At 36.7% G+C, this 15,568-nt stretch overlaps 1 protein-coding gene across 2 annotated transcripts in view; it reads left to right on the top strand.

Moving 5' to 3' along the window:
* Positions 1–15,568, top strand: part of PLOD2 (procollagen-lysine,2-oxoglutarate 5-dioxygenase 2) — a gene marked incomplete at both ends in the record, with an annotated part of 105,877 nt that overhangs the window by 43,169 nt on the left and 47,140 nt on the right. For both annotated transcript variants that reach the window (XM_079705459.1, XM_079705458.1), the window contains 2 exons: positions 2,002–2,138; positions 13,753–13,916. In XM_079705459.1, coding sequence (XP_079561585.1) covers positions 2,002–2,138; positions 13,753–13,916 — 301 coding nt within the window. The remainder of the gene's footprint in view (positions 1–2,001; positions 2,139–13,752; positions 13,917–15,568) is intronic.

Genomic DNA, 15,568 nt, shown 5'->3' with positions numbered 1-15,568 from the left:
AACTATTAAAGAGGCTAACTTTGCTAGAAAAGAGATGTAGATGTTTAATGTAGGATAAATGAGAAATACGTTAGAGAAGTTTGTTAGAAGGGAAATATTGTAGTATGCATTGATAGGGGGCAATATGAAAGAAAAATCAGGGTAAAATAATGCTGAAATCCAATGAGGGGCATCTCAAGGGGAGAGTGTGGAATATATTTTACATGTGAGGCACTGTGTTAGGACCTTCATATATAGTATGCTGTTGATTCGTTGTATAAACCATGTAAGGTAGGTATTACTTTACTTATTAGTGAGGAAAACTTGCTCCAGGGTACGCATCTGTAAGGCATCAAATGTTGGACCCCAGCCCCGTTTGACTGACTCTGGAGTTGTTGTTTTTTTTTTTTTTTTTTGTGGTACGCGGGCCTCTCACTGTTGTGGCCTCACCCGTTGCGGAGCACAGGCTCCGGACGCGCAGGCTCAGCGGCCATGGCTCACGGGCCTAGCCGCTCTGCGGCATGTGGGATCCTCCTGGACTGGGGCACGAACCCGTGTCCCCTGCATCGGCAGGCGGACTCTCAACCACTGCGCCACCAGGGAAGCCCTCTGGAGTTTTTGATCCTCCTGATGTCTTTCCATTGTGAAATGCAGTGGTTCTCAAAGTGTGGACCCAGACCACCAGCATCAGCATCATCTGGGAAATAGGAATGAGGATTCTCAGGCGCAGCCTCACTTACTGAATCGCATACTCTGGGAGAAGGGACCAGCAGTCTGTGTTTTAACGAACCCTCCACGTGATTCTGATGCATACCAAAGTTTGACACACGGATGCTGTGGAAAGAAAACAGAGACTAGAGCTTAATCAACACAATGCTGCACAGAGTAGGCGCTCAGATGCACTTAGGCCCGGTATGACTGCAATATTGGAGAAGTCCAGAAATGTTGTAAAACAGAAGTGTAACAAATCTTAGGGCCAGAGGAGGTCACTTAGGGCAAAAACAAATAATTCTATTAGACTCGCCCCGGTATGAATCCAGATGCCCGCCACAGTTTAACATTTATCCCTTCAGTATAAGTAGTGATGAAGTGCTCACTAGAGATTTGAGGCTGGGAACCCCACGAGCTCTTGTATTTGGCTCAATGTTAAGTAAATATGGAACTAATAATAATTATTTTCTAAATTAATTTGATCTTTTTCTTTTGTATTTATTCTTAATTTCATTCCCCCTGAATTTCACACATCTTTTAGTAGATCCTTATTTTGGGAACTTCAGACTTTGTTTTAGTGAAACTAAGATACAAGGCGTGTGTGTGTGTGTGTGTGGTGGAAGGGGGCATAGACCTGCTTTCTGCTCCCTCCCAGCCAGGTGAGTTAGCAGGCATATGATTCAGGTGGCAGCTGCTGAGGCTAAGCAGAGAATGCCTGCAGGCTTAGCTCTGAGTAATTGTGCTTAGGCGATTTCTTGTATTGATAAATTATTAAACTTTTGAGGGTAACCTAAACTTAAGATTTTTAAGGTAAAGAAGGTGACGTTTGACTTGATGCCCTCTGTGTTTCCCTGGACAACCCATTTGGTTTCAGCAGGAAAATCGCTTAAGGGCACCAGCCAGGAATCACTGAGCTTCCAGGGCTCCCAACGTTCATCAGACAGATTTCCAGCCAGATTGAAAAGTGTTACGGAAAATTTCTTCATTTTCTTTTTCATTTCAGTCTGAATAGAGAGAAATAGGATGTGAGAAATACTTTCTGGGGCTTCCCCCACCAACCCCCAGCTTCCTTGGATTAGACTCCACTTTTGAAATGGTAAAATTAGGAATGGCATCTACAGGGTAAATAATATTGAAGAATTATGACCTAACCTAGGCATCACATTTTTTTCTGTTTAGCATCATGATTTAATGTAACGTTTAAAGAGTGATACTGTGTTATACTGTACAAGTTGCTGGTGACTTCCAGTTTTTATAATACTATCATGATCTGAGTTTTGCCCAGGGATGAAATGTTGATTTCATTTATAGGTCCTTGGTCAAGGAAAGGAGTGGAGAGGTGGTGATGGAATTAATACTATTGGAGGGGGCCAAAAAGTGAGATTGATGAAAGAAGTCATGGAACATTATGCCAGTCAAGAGGATCTGGTTGTCTTGTTTACTGAATGGTAAGAGAAAGAACCTGTGGCTTTCTAAGTCTGTATTAAATTATTTTAAAAGAGCTGAAATTCGTATTTGTAGCTTATATATTAAATTATTTTATTCACATGGGATCATTGTTTTAAAAAGGAGATTTTACTCACAATTATAAAACCGTGGTCTGACGTAGTTACATAATATGATCAAATTTGATGAGTTACCATAAACACCAATGGAAAAACAGGGCATGAGCTAAAATTTTTGTGAAATTCATGTTTTAATCCTCACTTGAGATGGAATAAAGATCATATTGAATTTTTCTATTGAGAGAGCAACTCAATGGATTCTGGTTGTCTGGGAGAAAATACATGTAAGTTATAAGTGAGAAATAAAAAAGCCTATGTTTGGGCTTCCCTGGTGGTGCAGTGGTTGAGAGTCCGCCTGCCAATGCAGGGGACACGGGTTAGTGCCCCAGTCTGGGAGGATCCCACATGCCGCAGAGCGGCTAGGCCCGTGAGCCATGGCCGCTGAGCGGGCGCGTCTGGAGCCTGTGCTCCGCAGTGGGAGAGGCCACAACAGTGAGAGGCCCGCATACCACACACACAAAAAAAAGCCTATGTTTAATAATAAAGAAAAACCGTTCTCATCTGTAAATATCTTTTCGTCTACTAAATTTGGAGTGTTCACTGTGTTTCCATCTTCTTCTCACATGTTTTTAATAATGTCAAGTTGTCATGAGCTATTATTGGTTGCCATCTTCTTTCTTCCCTTTTCTCTACATTCTTTTTTTTTAAAACACTTTTTTTTTTTGGCCATGCGGAGTGTGAGATCTTATTTCCCTGACAAGGGATTGAACCTACGTCCCCTGCATTGGAAGCGTGGAGTCTTAACCACTGGACCGCCAGGGAAGTCCCCCTACATTCCTTTTTATTTTTATTTTTTGGTCATTGGTCATCATTTTAAATCCCTTTGCATTTTCCTCTTTAACTTAGGAAAGTTATTTTATATCTGTCCCTCAATTTGAAAATCCAAAACCACAGATTATTACAGATGAAAATAAGAACAATGCTTTTATGCAAATGTTAAATAAAGGCAGAAATTTTGAAATGAAATGGACATACCGAAGTCCTGGTGCCATCAACACTTACAGGTTTTGAAAGGGTCCATATACTTGCATCTTTAGAATTTCTCTACTGTCTCCTGGGAAAAAAAAGTTCTGCTTATAGTTATTTATTCTTGCAACATGAGATGTGGTATAGATGGTGTTAGCTTGTGTACTGAGAATTTTTCTACAGAATCTATTATTATATATTTTTTTACCCTTAGAAAAAAGAGCAGGAAGTTGATAATAAACGGTTTAGATTAAATATTGAGTATGTTTGGGTTAAAATTACCATGGATTTTAAACAACCATTTTGGTCAGCTTGAACTTGCCACACCTATGTTTTGACTTTGACTTTGAGGCAAATTCTCCTTGTAGAAGTTACCACATATGAGCCAGTAATAGTTTTGGATTCCCAAACCTCTTTCTGCATTTTAGGAAGAACTCGTTTTCCTCTCCCTTTACTCTCCTATCAGACTGCCCCTCCCCGCTATCCCCCACCTAAGATTTAGGCTTGGAAAAACTGGTTTAATAAGGGGCCAATTTGTTTCTAATAAGAAAAGGGACACTGTGAGATATCTGAAGACTGCTTGAGGTTGCATTTGTTTATTTAGATGATACTTTAAGATCCAGTGTGACAGAAAAGACAACAATAAAATTTTAATGGAAGGTCCAGTGTGTGCCAGGCACTGTTAGTATTTGGGATTTATCAGTGAACCAAAGATTAAATTTCTTGACAACACCCTCTGTAAGAACAGCCAGCTAACTGAAAACATGCAGGCCCAACTCAGCCAAGCCCTTGTCTAGGAAGAAGCATTAACATTTTCTCTGTCATCCCCACCTGCCATATCTGTCCTCCTGGAGAAACCAAGGGATAATGAATAAGTAACCAAGATAAAGAAGGATGGGCAACTGGTGCCACTTTAGAGCTCTTTTCTCTTCTTTTTTTTTTTTTTAACAACATCCTTCTAAAAAAGTACTGTGTACAAGTGATCAATACAGTAGAAATTGTGGGTAATCCGAGGTCTAGGAGAAATGAATTAGACTGTAAATTATTTGAAATAGGAAAACCATTTTGCAACAGGATTGCTAATCTCCTAATTAAGCTTACCTCTGGTTAAGGCTACAGTTCAGAATTTATTGTAATTTTAATAAATCAAACAAATTCCTACTTCTTATATGATTTTTTTAAAGGACAGTTTAACTGTACTAATTAGTTTTATGGAAGCATAGGTTACTACTATATGAAAAAAATACCAAGATTTATGTACTTAATAGTTTAAATAGTATTTTTTTAAAAAAGAACAGCTTTGTTGAGGTAGAATTTATATACTGTGACACACTTATTTTAAGTGAAAAATTCAGTAATTTTTATTAAATTTACAGAGTCATGCAGTTATCTTCACTATTCAATTTTAGAACATTTCCAATAACCCACAGTGATTCCTTGTGCTCATTTAGAAAGGCTTTTGTGAATTAATTTGGAAGCAATCTTATAACATCGTTTCGATGGGAATATGTATTCAAAACTGACTTTTGGATGAACCTTTAAAATTAGAGACTGGGTGTTTATAAATATACTTTGTAAGTTATGATTTATCATGTTTATTTCAGATAAAAATAAATATTTTTCAAGGGTTTGGGTTCTACTTAAAACAAAATGAAAACTGCAGCTCTCCATATGAGAAAGTACCACAGACATTTTTTCAAGTTATTTCGTAATGCAGTGTGTGTGTGCGCACGTGCGTGTGCATGTGTGTTTTATTGCAATTAAAAAAGTTTGTAAAGTTGACATTCTCCTTTTGATTAGAACAACCACCAGTAAATATAATGGATTTAATGACTTTAATGGACAAAGCGTGATGAATTCTTTTGAAATAGGCTCATAAAGATTTTGGGGACAAATATTGTAACATGATAGCTGAAGATTCCCTATGGATTAAAATTATAATGATTTTATAATTCACCTTGGTCAAGGTAGCTGAACATTTTGAATTTATAATAAGGTACTTTGCATTACTTTTAGAATTACCTAGTAAAACATGTATTTCTTTTAGTTTAGTCACATTGAAGACATATAGTCAGACCTAATTATTATTACATAGTGGGCAGTTTTCTGTTTTTTTTTTTTTTTTTTGTAGGCCAATATGTAACAAAAGGTGTTTAATTATTGTGAGTAAATTTGATACATACTGAATATTCCCACAAACTTGTTCTGTGCTGGGTACAGTAAAACATAAACCAGCAGAGTCCAGACCTTGAAGTAAGTATGTTGTAGAATACTTTTGAGTATCAGATAAATAATAAAAACTTTGGTCATTTGTTTTATTTGTTTTCTTTTAGGCTAAAGAAAATTCTTTAGAATAAAAGTAGTTAGAAATACAGTTGGTGTAATTATTTGAGTTTGAATTTGGACGGAGCAGAAATTTATATTTTTTTGGCGGCGCTGAATGTAGCACCATTAAACAGAATACAGATGTGCTTTGTTTTGAAAGACTCTCAATATATGAAATAAGTGAAAGACGTATTTGGTGGTGGTGCTTGGCCTCACCAAAAGGAGTATTTCCTCTCTGAAAATACCTACCCAAGGATTTTGCTATATAGCAACTCCCCAGTTCATTAAAGTACTTGTTTAAAGCTGACTAGCTCTATGACTTTGAGGTAAGATAAGGAATTGACTTTTCAGTTTATAGGCTCTTGCTAACTAAAGATAGCAGTAAGGTAGACTGAATTAAAAAAAAAACTAGAATGGTAGTCAATGTCACAATATAAAAATAAAGTTGATATTGAATTAAAATGAATATAAAGTAAAGCTGATATTATAGTAGTTTTCTAGGTGGCTCTGTTCTGGGAGATTGATCCAGCAAACACTGGTTGAAAATTGAGGGATGGTCTTAGTTACAGAAATCTTTGCTGTTAGTGTATATGCCTCATCTTACTTTGATTGTATATTGCTAGCTTTTGTTCACTTTTCATGTTGAACTGTAATTGTTTTCATGCTTCAGACAGTGAAACTTAGAGCTGTACCTGATTTACATATTGTCAGGGTAAATAGCAAGGAATCAATAAATACTAGGTAACAGTATATTGCATTAAAAGACGGAGAAACATCTTGCAAGAGGCAGAAATATGGTGGATGTTTTGAGACTATTTTTAAAGATTTTTTCTTCATTCATTTGGAGAAATAAAGTGACTTAAAGGCAGGAAAGCATCCACATTTTCTAAATCTCAAAGATAGAAATTATGTTAAAAATTGATTTTTGATTAGAAACAATGAAAATGCTGCTGCTGCTTCTTTTGATCTTTCCCATGTCAACCAATGTTTGTGTCTTTTAACTTCTAATTAAATATTAGAAGTGACATCAGTGAGCATATTTTTCACTTTGCATTCAGAATACATGTCTTGAGCAGAAGCTTTGACCAGGTATTGAACTTAACACTATAGAAAAAGAGATCGACACAAATCCCACCCTCAAGGAATTCTCGTATTATACTAATTCTGCAAACAAAACTGAACCAATCTAATATAGAAGAAAAATGTGTGACTTCAAAAAAAACTTGAATTTTGGCATAATCTCTTTAGAATCATTTGCCTTTGGAAAATTTTGAAAGATTATGTTTTATTTGATCATTTTGCTAATTGTGAAAATATTTTTATGATTTTGTTGTTATTAAGAAGTATAATTTATATGTATTCTACAGGGGACCAGATCCTATCTTCTTTTATTCTGTGAAATAAACATTTTATACCTCTCATAATTTAGGTTACATTCCCAATATGCCTACATTTTGTATTGTCTTACATAGTTTATACAGAAGGCAGAGTGAAAATTTTCTAAAAGCAAAGCTTTTTAAGAGTGATGGCTAAAATTTTAACTAACTATGGCAGATTTATCTGATGGACTTCTTTTTGGCAGTGAGGGCAGCTTAAGTGTGCAGACACAAAGAACCTAGTCATTAGTGATGGACAGCATTTCATTATATTAGTATGAAGGAAAGCCAGAACACATCAGAGTTTTCAGTTTCCACACTGCTTTTTAATATTTTTCCCTTTTTTTTGAAGGAAAGGTTGAAATCTTTAGCTGACACTTAGACGTATGCAGTGCCTTCAGGCTCCTCCGTGGTAGTGTGAAGTATGATTAGGAATTATGTAGGAAATGAGTGACATTTTTTCACATTGTTCAAATGTTCTTATCAGTGTTTACTGAGTATATTAGTGGGTATGTTGAAATAAGGAAGGAGCAGATTGTATACAAAAGAAGCATTGGTTGTTTATATATATCTAGATAAATGGCACTAATTTGTCTACTTTTTGTGTCTATGTCTGTATATATATATATATATATATAATTTTTCCCCCAAACCAGATTATCCTCTCCTTGAATCCTGTTTTTTTTGAGTAAACATATATTAAGCATGTGTTATTGTGTAAAATATGGTGCTAGCTGCTGTGGCTGGATCAGGGAGGTGACTGGGACAGAAATTTTGCCCTCTGGATACATTTTTCTATCCATAGGTTTGTATATGTTGTATCTGGCATGCTGTAGCTACATCATAATAAATGCTGGGGATTAAAAAAAAGCTTCTTGATTTCTTCATTGATTCAATGAATGTTTATTGTGCACCAAATAGTTATCCGATTTGAAAGTTCTGGTGTTGCAGAGATAAGTTTAACTATCATTTAAAATTAGAGGGAGATTTTCATTTCACCATTTATTTTACAATAAAGAGACTGATCCAGAAACACCAAGTGATAATGACAGATAGCTAGCAGCTTGAGCAGTTTGAGGTCTTTGCCACATTCTCTCCTTGGCTGCCCTCTCTGCTAGTGTTACTCCAGCACAAGGCTACTCTAAGGAAACTGTCTGGAGAAAATAACCCTCCACCTAGCCAGTGTCCTCATTTGACTCCTACCCCGACCGAGCCTCAGTAAAAATTCTATATTCAGAAAATGAAATTATATACCATTTGGAGGAAAACTCCCCCAACTAGTAGTTTTTAAAATAGAACCCACTTTATCCGAACTAATTCCTTCCCCTTCCTTCAAAATTTCTACAATAAATTTAAACTTCCATTGTGATTTCATTGTAATCTATTCTGCAAGTTCAGTTGGGTGGACATTTCCAACTGCTTTTTCCTTTAGGTGGGGGGTGGGGAGAGTGGTTCCATAATATTGGTTTGTGGCATTAATTAACTATGAAAATATAAATATGTGTTTAAGGTGAAGACATGAAGGACCTAGGGTCTGTCAAACGAGAGAAGTAAGTCAGAAAGAGAAAAACAAATACCATATGCCAACACATATATATGGAATCTTTAAAAAAAAAAAAAGGTTCTGAAGAACCTAGGGGCAGGACAGGAATAAAGATGCAGATGTAGAGAATGGACTTGAGGACACGGGGAGGGGGAAGGGTAAGCTGGGACAAAGTGAGAGAGTGGCATGGACATATATACACTACCAAACGTAAAATAGATAGCTAGTGGGAAGCAGCCACGTAGCACAGGGAGATCAGCTCGGTGCTTTGTGACCACCTAGAGGGGTGGGATAGGGAGGGTGGGAGGGAGACGCAAGAGGGACGGGATATGGGAACATATGTATATGTATAACTGATTCACTTTGTTATGAAGCAGAAACTAACACACCATTGAAAAGCAATTATACTCCAATAGAGATGGATAAAAAAAATAAAGACAGAATTATCAGGTGTGTTGCTACTTACTTGCTTCAGTTTCATTAGCTTTTAAGCTTTTAGACACTAGCTGCTAACAGTTTGGGTGATTATAACTTTTGGCTTAAGTTTATATCAGAGGCGAGGAACAATTAAATAAGCTTAAGGAACACTTCTGTTGCTTTCTTCTCTGGCTCCCCAGTAGGGGGAATATACAGATGAATAAAGTTGTGGATCTGAAGGAAGACCATGCAGTCTAGTATAAACAGGCAATCCCAGCATGAAGAGTAGAAGATAAAACATGCTGTGAAAAAGGAGAGGAAAAGAGCTGTGGAGGTTAAGAGGAAGGAAACGATCTTTTACATTTATGCTGCTCAAGTAGAGGTTTGTAGATGAGGTGACCTTTGAAATGGGGCTTGAGGGTGAGTGGTTTGGATATGATTGGGAAAAGACGTGCTAAGCAGACGAAACACCATGATTAAAGATATGGAGAACAGATCAAGTAATTCAGTTTGACATCAGAACAGGTTATTTAATGGAACATTATTAATGTGAGGCTGATTCATTTAGATTTTATTTTACAGGCCAGGGTTTGGTAAACTATGGACTGGCCCAGGCTCTTTTTTTGTAAATAGTATTGGAGCACAGCTAAGCTCAGTTATTTGCATATTGCCTATGGCTGCTTTGTACCACAATGGCAGAGTTGAGTCATTCAGCAGAGACCATATTGCCCTCAAAGCCTAAGGTATTTTCTGTGAAAGGCTGGATAGTAAATATTGGCTGAGTCCTGCTTTCGACCATAGTGGAGAACCACCGATTCAGTCAGGGGACTGGCACAGAATAGTTTTCAGGAGAGTTTGTCAGACAGTCCTTGTTAGAAGTGTGGAGGAAGGTGGGTGATGTGGAGGCTTGTAGGGTGTTTGAATTAATCTAGTCCCGTGACTTCTAGTGGGAGTAGAGAGGCTTTAAATTCTAAATAGATTCAGTAGATGGAATCAATGGGATCTGGAAAAAGATTTGATGAGAGAAGCCTTGGAAAGGGAGGAGGGAAGGCTGAGTGAAAGATTTTCAGCTTGGGTGACTGTATGGTTGCTGGTGCCACAGAAACAGGGAACACAGAAGGACAAACACTTGTAAAAGTTTCATTGACCTGTTAGAGATAAACACTGACGTGTCTGCTAGAGGACTCAACATGACCACATGAGGTTTCCACCTTATGGTTTTTGCAGGACCCAGGAATATTTACCACAGTTAGCTGTGGAAAGTTTTATTTTATTCTTCATATTTAAATGGACCGATTTACTATGAGAACTATTTTTATGACTGTTGTGCAGTTTTTAGAAAGTTTGAGCTTTTGGGTTGTTGTGGCTAAAATAATTTTAAGTAGAAAACCTTTCTTGCTCTTTGAAAAGTTAAATCGGTTCAAAGAACTTTCCTGAAGTACTTAAACACAGAAACAACAATGCTACTAGAAGAAAAGGGGAACATTTCAGCAACCTTCAATTTTTATTCAAAGTCAAATCCTCATTCGAATTACATGAAGATAATTTTTGCCTTTTACATTTTGCTTACAGAAATTGCTTTTTGTTTATAAAGGTAATGCCTGCTTATAAAATAATAAATTATAAGAGCACAAGTTGCTAACACTCCTCCTTCTCAAGCTACTGACGTCGGCTAATAGTTTGAGCTATACTGTGGAGATACTATATCCTTCGCTGGGATTACAAAGACAAAGCAATCACTTTGCCAACTGTGCATTTATAGCTTTGAATACATGATGCTACCTATAAAATATCTGAATCAATTTGGTCCAAGTCTCCAATCATATGATTCTCTGACATAATGAACTCTCTTCATCCATCTCTCCAGACAATGTATTGGTGTTCCTCTGCAACTTGCCAGGCAGTCTCTGCCTCAGAGGGTTTGCTTTACTTGCCTCACCGCTCATGGCTCACTTACACGTAAAATTGGTCTTATTTCCTAATCTTCAATATTAAAAAAAAATTATATCAGTGGCTAGTAGTCTTGAGGAAAATATCCCTGTTAGAAGAGATAGGATTATCCTAGGAGACAAAAATCTAAAGTGATCATACTGATGAAATCAGTTGTACTTATAGGAAAAAAAGAAACTTGTTGTATTTATGTAAATATCATTTTGTGAAGTCAGATTAATTCAGTTTTGTAAATAAACAGGAAGGGAAGAGTTGGCTTGAGGTTTTAGTCAGAACAAATTTATTCTGATTTAAAATTTATCTTAAAACGTGTGTGTATTTGGCTGAAAATAAAGTTGTTTAAAACTACAGACTGGTGTAAACTTAAAAGTGAGTTTTCTCCTACCTCTTGTTTCCTCAGTCCCTTTCCTATAGTAACAATAATGTTAATTTTGTTAACTTTTTTGAGAGATTATAATGTGTCAAGTATTGTTGTTAATTTTTTATTTTTAACAATAACTTGATGAGATAGGTACTACTTTCCCCCTCATTTTATACTTAAAGAAACTGAAACATAAAGAGTTTAAATTACTAACTTGCCTGTGGTTACTCAGATAGCAAGTGACAGAGCTGGAATTAGAAACTCAACTGGCAGACTTCAAATTGTATGCACTGAGTCACTTTATGATTATGTTATTAATAGTATTAAAAATTTCCTGACCATTGATCCTAGAAGAAAGAAAAAACTATATGCCAAAAAGTGTATCTATGTATACATATATCAATATATGTTTTAATTTTGAAGTTTTTTTTGTAACTGAAATAAAAAGCAATGATAAAATTTAAATTCTCTAGAACAATTTAAAATGAAAAAAATAGTCTATCTCTCTGACTCCAACTTTACGTTTACTAATTTTTTAAAAATTGGCTAGGCATAATTACCAAATTTAGTTGCACATTAGCAACATTTTAAACCTCTTTTTTTTTTAAAAAAAGATTGAGAAATGGACTATCTGGTGAGGGCGTGTATACTTGTGAAGTCTGGTTCTTTAAGGGAAAGAAAGAGAGGAAACAGAGGGTAGGCAGCTTCCTTTTTTTAAAAAAATTTTTAAAATTTATTTATTTTTTATTTATTTATTTTTGGCTGTGTTGGGTCTTCATTTCTGTGCAAGGGCTTTCTCTAGTTGCGGCGAGCGAGGGCCACTTTTCATCACGGTGTGCGGGCCTCTCACTGTCGCGGCCTCTCTTGTTGCGGAGCACAGGCTCCAGACGCGCAGGCTCAGTAGTTGTGGCTCACGGGCCCAGTTGCCCCGCGGCATGTGGGATCTTCCCGGACCAGGGCTCGAACCCGTGTTCCCTGCATTGGCAGGCGGATTCTTAACCACTGCGCCACCAGGGAAGCCCAGGCAGCTTCCTTTTTAAAGCACAAGACCTGGAGACTACAGGAACACACCAGCTCCACTCACACTCCATTGGACAGACTTGGTCATGTGGCCACATGGCTCCAGAGTAATCTTTAGCCATGTGCCCAGTTAACATGCGGGATTCCATTATTAAAATAAAGGCATAGGAGTGCCTTTGGGGGCATATGGGGGTCAGTTAGCATCTCTGCCATAAGTGTAAACTTACGCTATTCTTGCTAAACTAATTTTTTAAAGTTTCATTGGATTTTTACTTTTATAGAGATGAGAAATAGTCTTTTATTTTGATAAATTTCATATATAGAAAGTTATTAAATGTTGCCTGATGCATTACTGCTGTCCTGGCATATAACAAACTCCTTGAGAGCAAGTCTGACAAAGGCATGTGGAACAGCCTCCTTACTCCCCAACTCAGATATCACAGCAGTGCATTTGGACTATTGGCTATTAGGAAGACCTGGTGCTGAATTAAAGAGCATTAGTGGGACTTCCCTGGTGTCGCAGTGGATAAGACTCTGCACTCCCAATGCAGGGGGCCCGGGTTCAATCCCTCTTCAGGGAACTAGATCCCACATTCATGCTGCAACTAAGGAGCTGGTGAGCTGCAACTACGGAGCCCGCCTGCCACAGCTAAGACCCGGCGCAACCAAAAAAATAGTAAAAATTAAAAAAAATTAAAAAATAAAATTAAAAAGAAATAAAGAGCATTAGTTTACTCTTCTTGTTTGCCACCTGGGATGTCAAGTCATTAAATTAGTATCTTTGGAAACCTTTGGTTTTGAGGTACTCTGATGTTAAAAAAAGATGGAAAAGAATTTGTAGTTGTAGCAAGAATTATAAGAATTATTCTAAGAATTATAATAATTTCGTATTATAAGTCATTGTGATTCTGTGGATGAACTATGAGGAATAAAGTCTCCAGAAAAATCAGTGAAGCTATAAATTTCATTTTTTACATATTTTTTCCAAGTGTATTGAGCTTTAAAAAGATGCACTTGTCTATATACTTTTATTTTCAGATTTCAGGCTAAATAGTGATTCAAATATAAATTTATATTGATGACATTTAGTAGGTAAACACATTGTGTCAAAGATAAAGAAATCTTCAGAAATTATAATGGATGGGTACAAATTAGATAGAAACATTAGGCAGTTACAATGGCAGCTTTTGTCAATGATTGTGTTTATATTATGTTACACAGCAAGTTACTGATTTTTAACATTTCAACACTGTTTTAGAATTTTGATTTTGGAGAGTAAGTGATTATTGAAAAATATTAATGCTAAAAAAGCTGTCTTTTATTTGGATTTCATTTGCCAATGTAATGTAAACACTAATAATTTAATACAATCCATATAATTTAAGTTGAGGGAAGCTTCTTTGGTTTACTCTGTAAATAATTTGTACTAATCCTGTGTGGGATTCTAAATTCTGACTTTTGTTAGAGACTGTTTCTTGGTTTATATGTCTAAATTCTGACAACTATATTTTAAAACTTCTTTTTTCCCTCATCAAACAGCTTTAATGTTATATTTGCTGGTGGTCCAGAAGAAGTTCTAAAAAAGTTCCAAAAGTCAAACCACAAAGTGGTCTTTGCAGCAGATGGAATTCTGTGGCCGGATAAAAGACTAGCAGACAAGTATCCCATTGTGCACATTGGGAAACGCTACCTGAATTCGGGAGGTGGGTAGGGTGCTGGAAGAAAAGCATAATGCAAGTCATAGTAAATTGTAAATATTGATGAAACAAGCTTTTTTAAAATATGTAACTGTAGACATGAGGTTTGAAATAAACATTATCTTCTTTTCCTATGGGAAAATTATATCAGTTTAAAATCCACAGTGCATTTTATAGTTGACAGAGCATTTTTCATCTATTATATCATATGATGCTCCTAACAGCACTAGGCAGCGTAAATGTTATTATTTCTGCATTATAAGTGAGAAAACCCATGTTTCCCCGATTTAAGTGACTTTTCTTAGAGACATTTAGTTATTAAAGGAAAAACAACAGGGATCCAGGTCTTCTGACTATAATTTCATTAAGAATTTTCTGGCTCTAGGATAATGGGTTTAGTAAATTCCCTTACTTAGGAAAAAGTGCAAGCTACACTCAAGTAGCTTTAAAAAATAGGCATTACTTAATTTTATCTATATTTTAAATATATTGGAGTAAATTATTTATCTTGAAATCCCTAGTCAAAAAAAGATTCAACATTGAGTGTCTAGGTGTACTTTAAGTACTGCATTAGCTATGCCACCATAGATTAAAGGAACAAATTATCACATTTCCCTCTTTCCTTCAAAAAATAAAATAAAATTTGACTTTGGACCTTATTATAACTCCAAAATGTTTTCCTTAGATTGTGAATAATATAAACATATGGTCAGAAGACATGGCTGTAGGATGGGGGACATGTCAAAGAAACAAGTTGGGTGGAAATTGCAAGTCACATTGGGAAAACAGATTTTGGGGTAATTTATATATAATAACTGATTGTATTCAGGTCAGTTCAAATAAGTGCTGCTTGAGATAGCATTGTCTGTATTCTAGACTTTGATCAGTTACTTTTGTCAATGAAACTTTCAGCAAGTAATTCCCTTTCTCTGAGATGCCACAATTACAGCTCTACTCACCTGCATTTTACTTTAGCAACCCATTTCCATATGGTACCTTGGAACTTTGTCAACCCATATGAATATTACATTTTTGAAACCTCAAATTCCAGTGTGTACTGCCTAGTTTCAGCTCACTTTTTCTCTTCATCTCCATATGTTTTTAAAAAGTTCATGGTTTGGGCCTCCCTGGTGGCACAGTGGTTGAGAGTCCACCTGCCGATGCAGGGGATACGGGTTCGTGCCCCGGTCCGGGAGGATCCCATATGCCGCGGAGCGGCTGGGCCCGTGAGCCATGGCCGCTGAGCCTGCGCATCCGGAGCCTGTGCTCCTCAACGGGAGAGGCCACAACAGGGAGAGGCCACAACAGTGAGAGGCCCGCATACCGCAAAAAAAAAAAAAAAAAAAAAAAAAAGTTCATGGTTTGGGGGATCTCCTGACCATTTTATTTTTCTCCTAATTTATCTACCACCTTTGGATTTTCAATATTCAAAACAGAACCCAGGGTTTCTCATATTGGTCACTTTGTCCTCAGTGTTTTAGCAGTCCTTCCTCTTAGATTTACAGTAGAGATGGCTGCCCACTCTTGACTCCTCTGTCTGAGCAATTGAATTGGGAATGAGTGCAGCTTCCATTTCCAACTGTCAGACCCTCAGTGACACATGGCTAACCTTTTAACTTATCCTAAGCCCTAGGTAGTTTAAGAGCCACTTAGCTATG

Source organism: Hyperoodon ampullatus (assembly GCF_949752795.1).
Source record: "Hyperoodon ampullatus genome assembly, chromosome: 5".
Classification (NCBI taxonomy): domain Eukaryota; kingdom Metazoa; phylum Chordata; class Mammalia; order Artiodactyla; family Ziphiidae; genus Hyperoodon; species Hyperoodon ampullatus.
The sequence above is the reverse complement of the archived record's forward strand: the minus strand, read 5'-3'. Positions and strand labels throughout refer to the sequence as shown.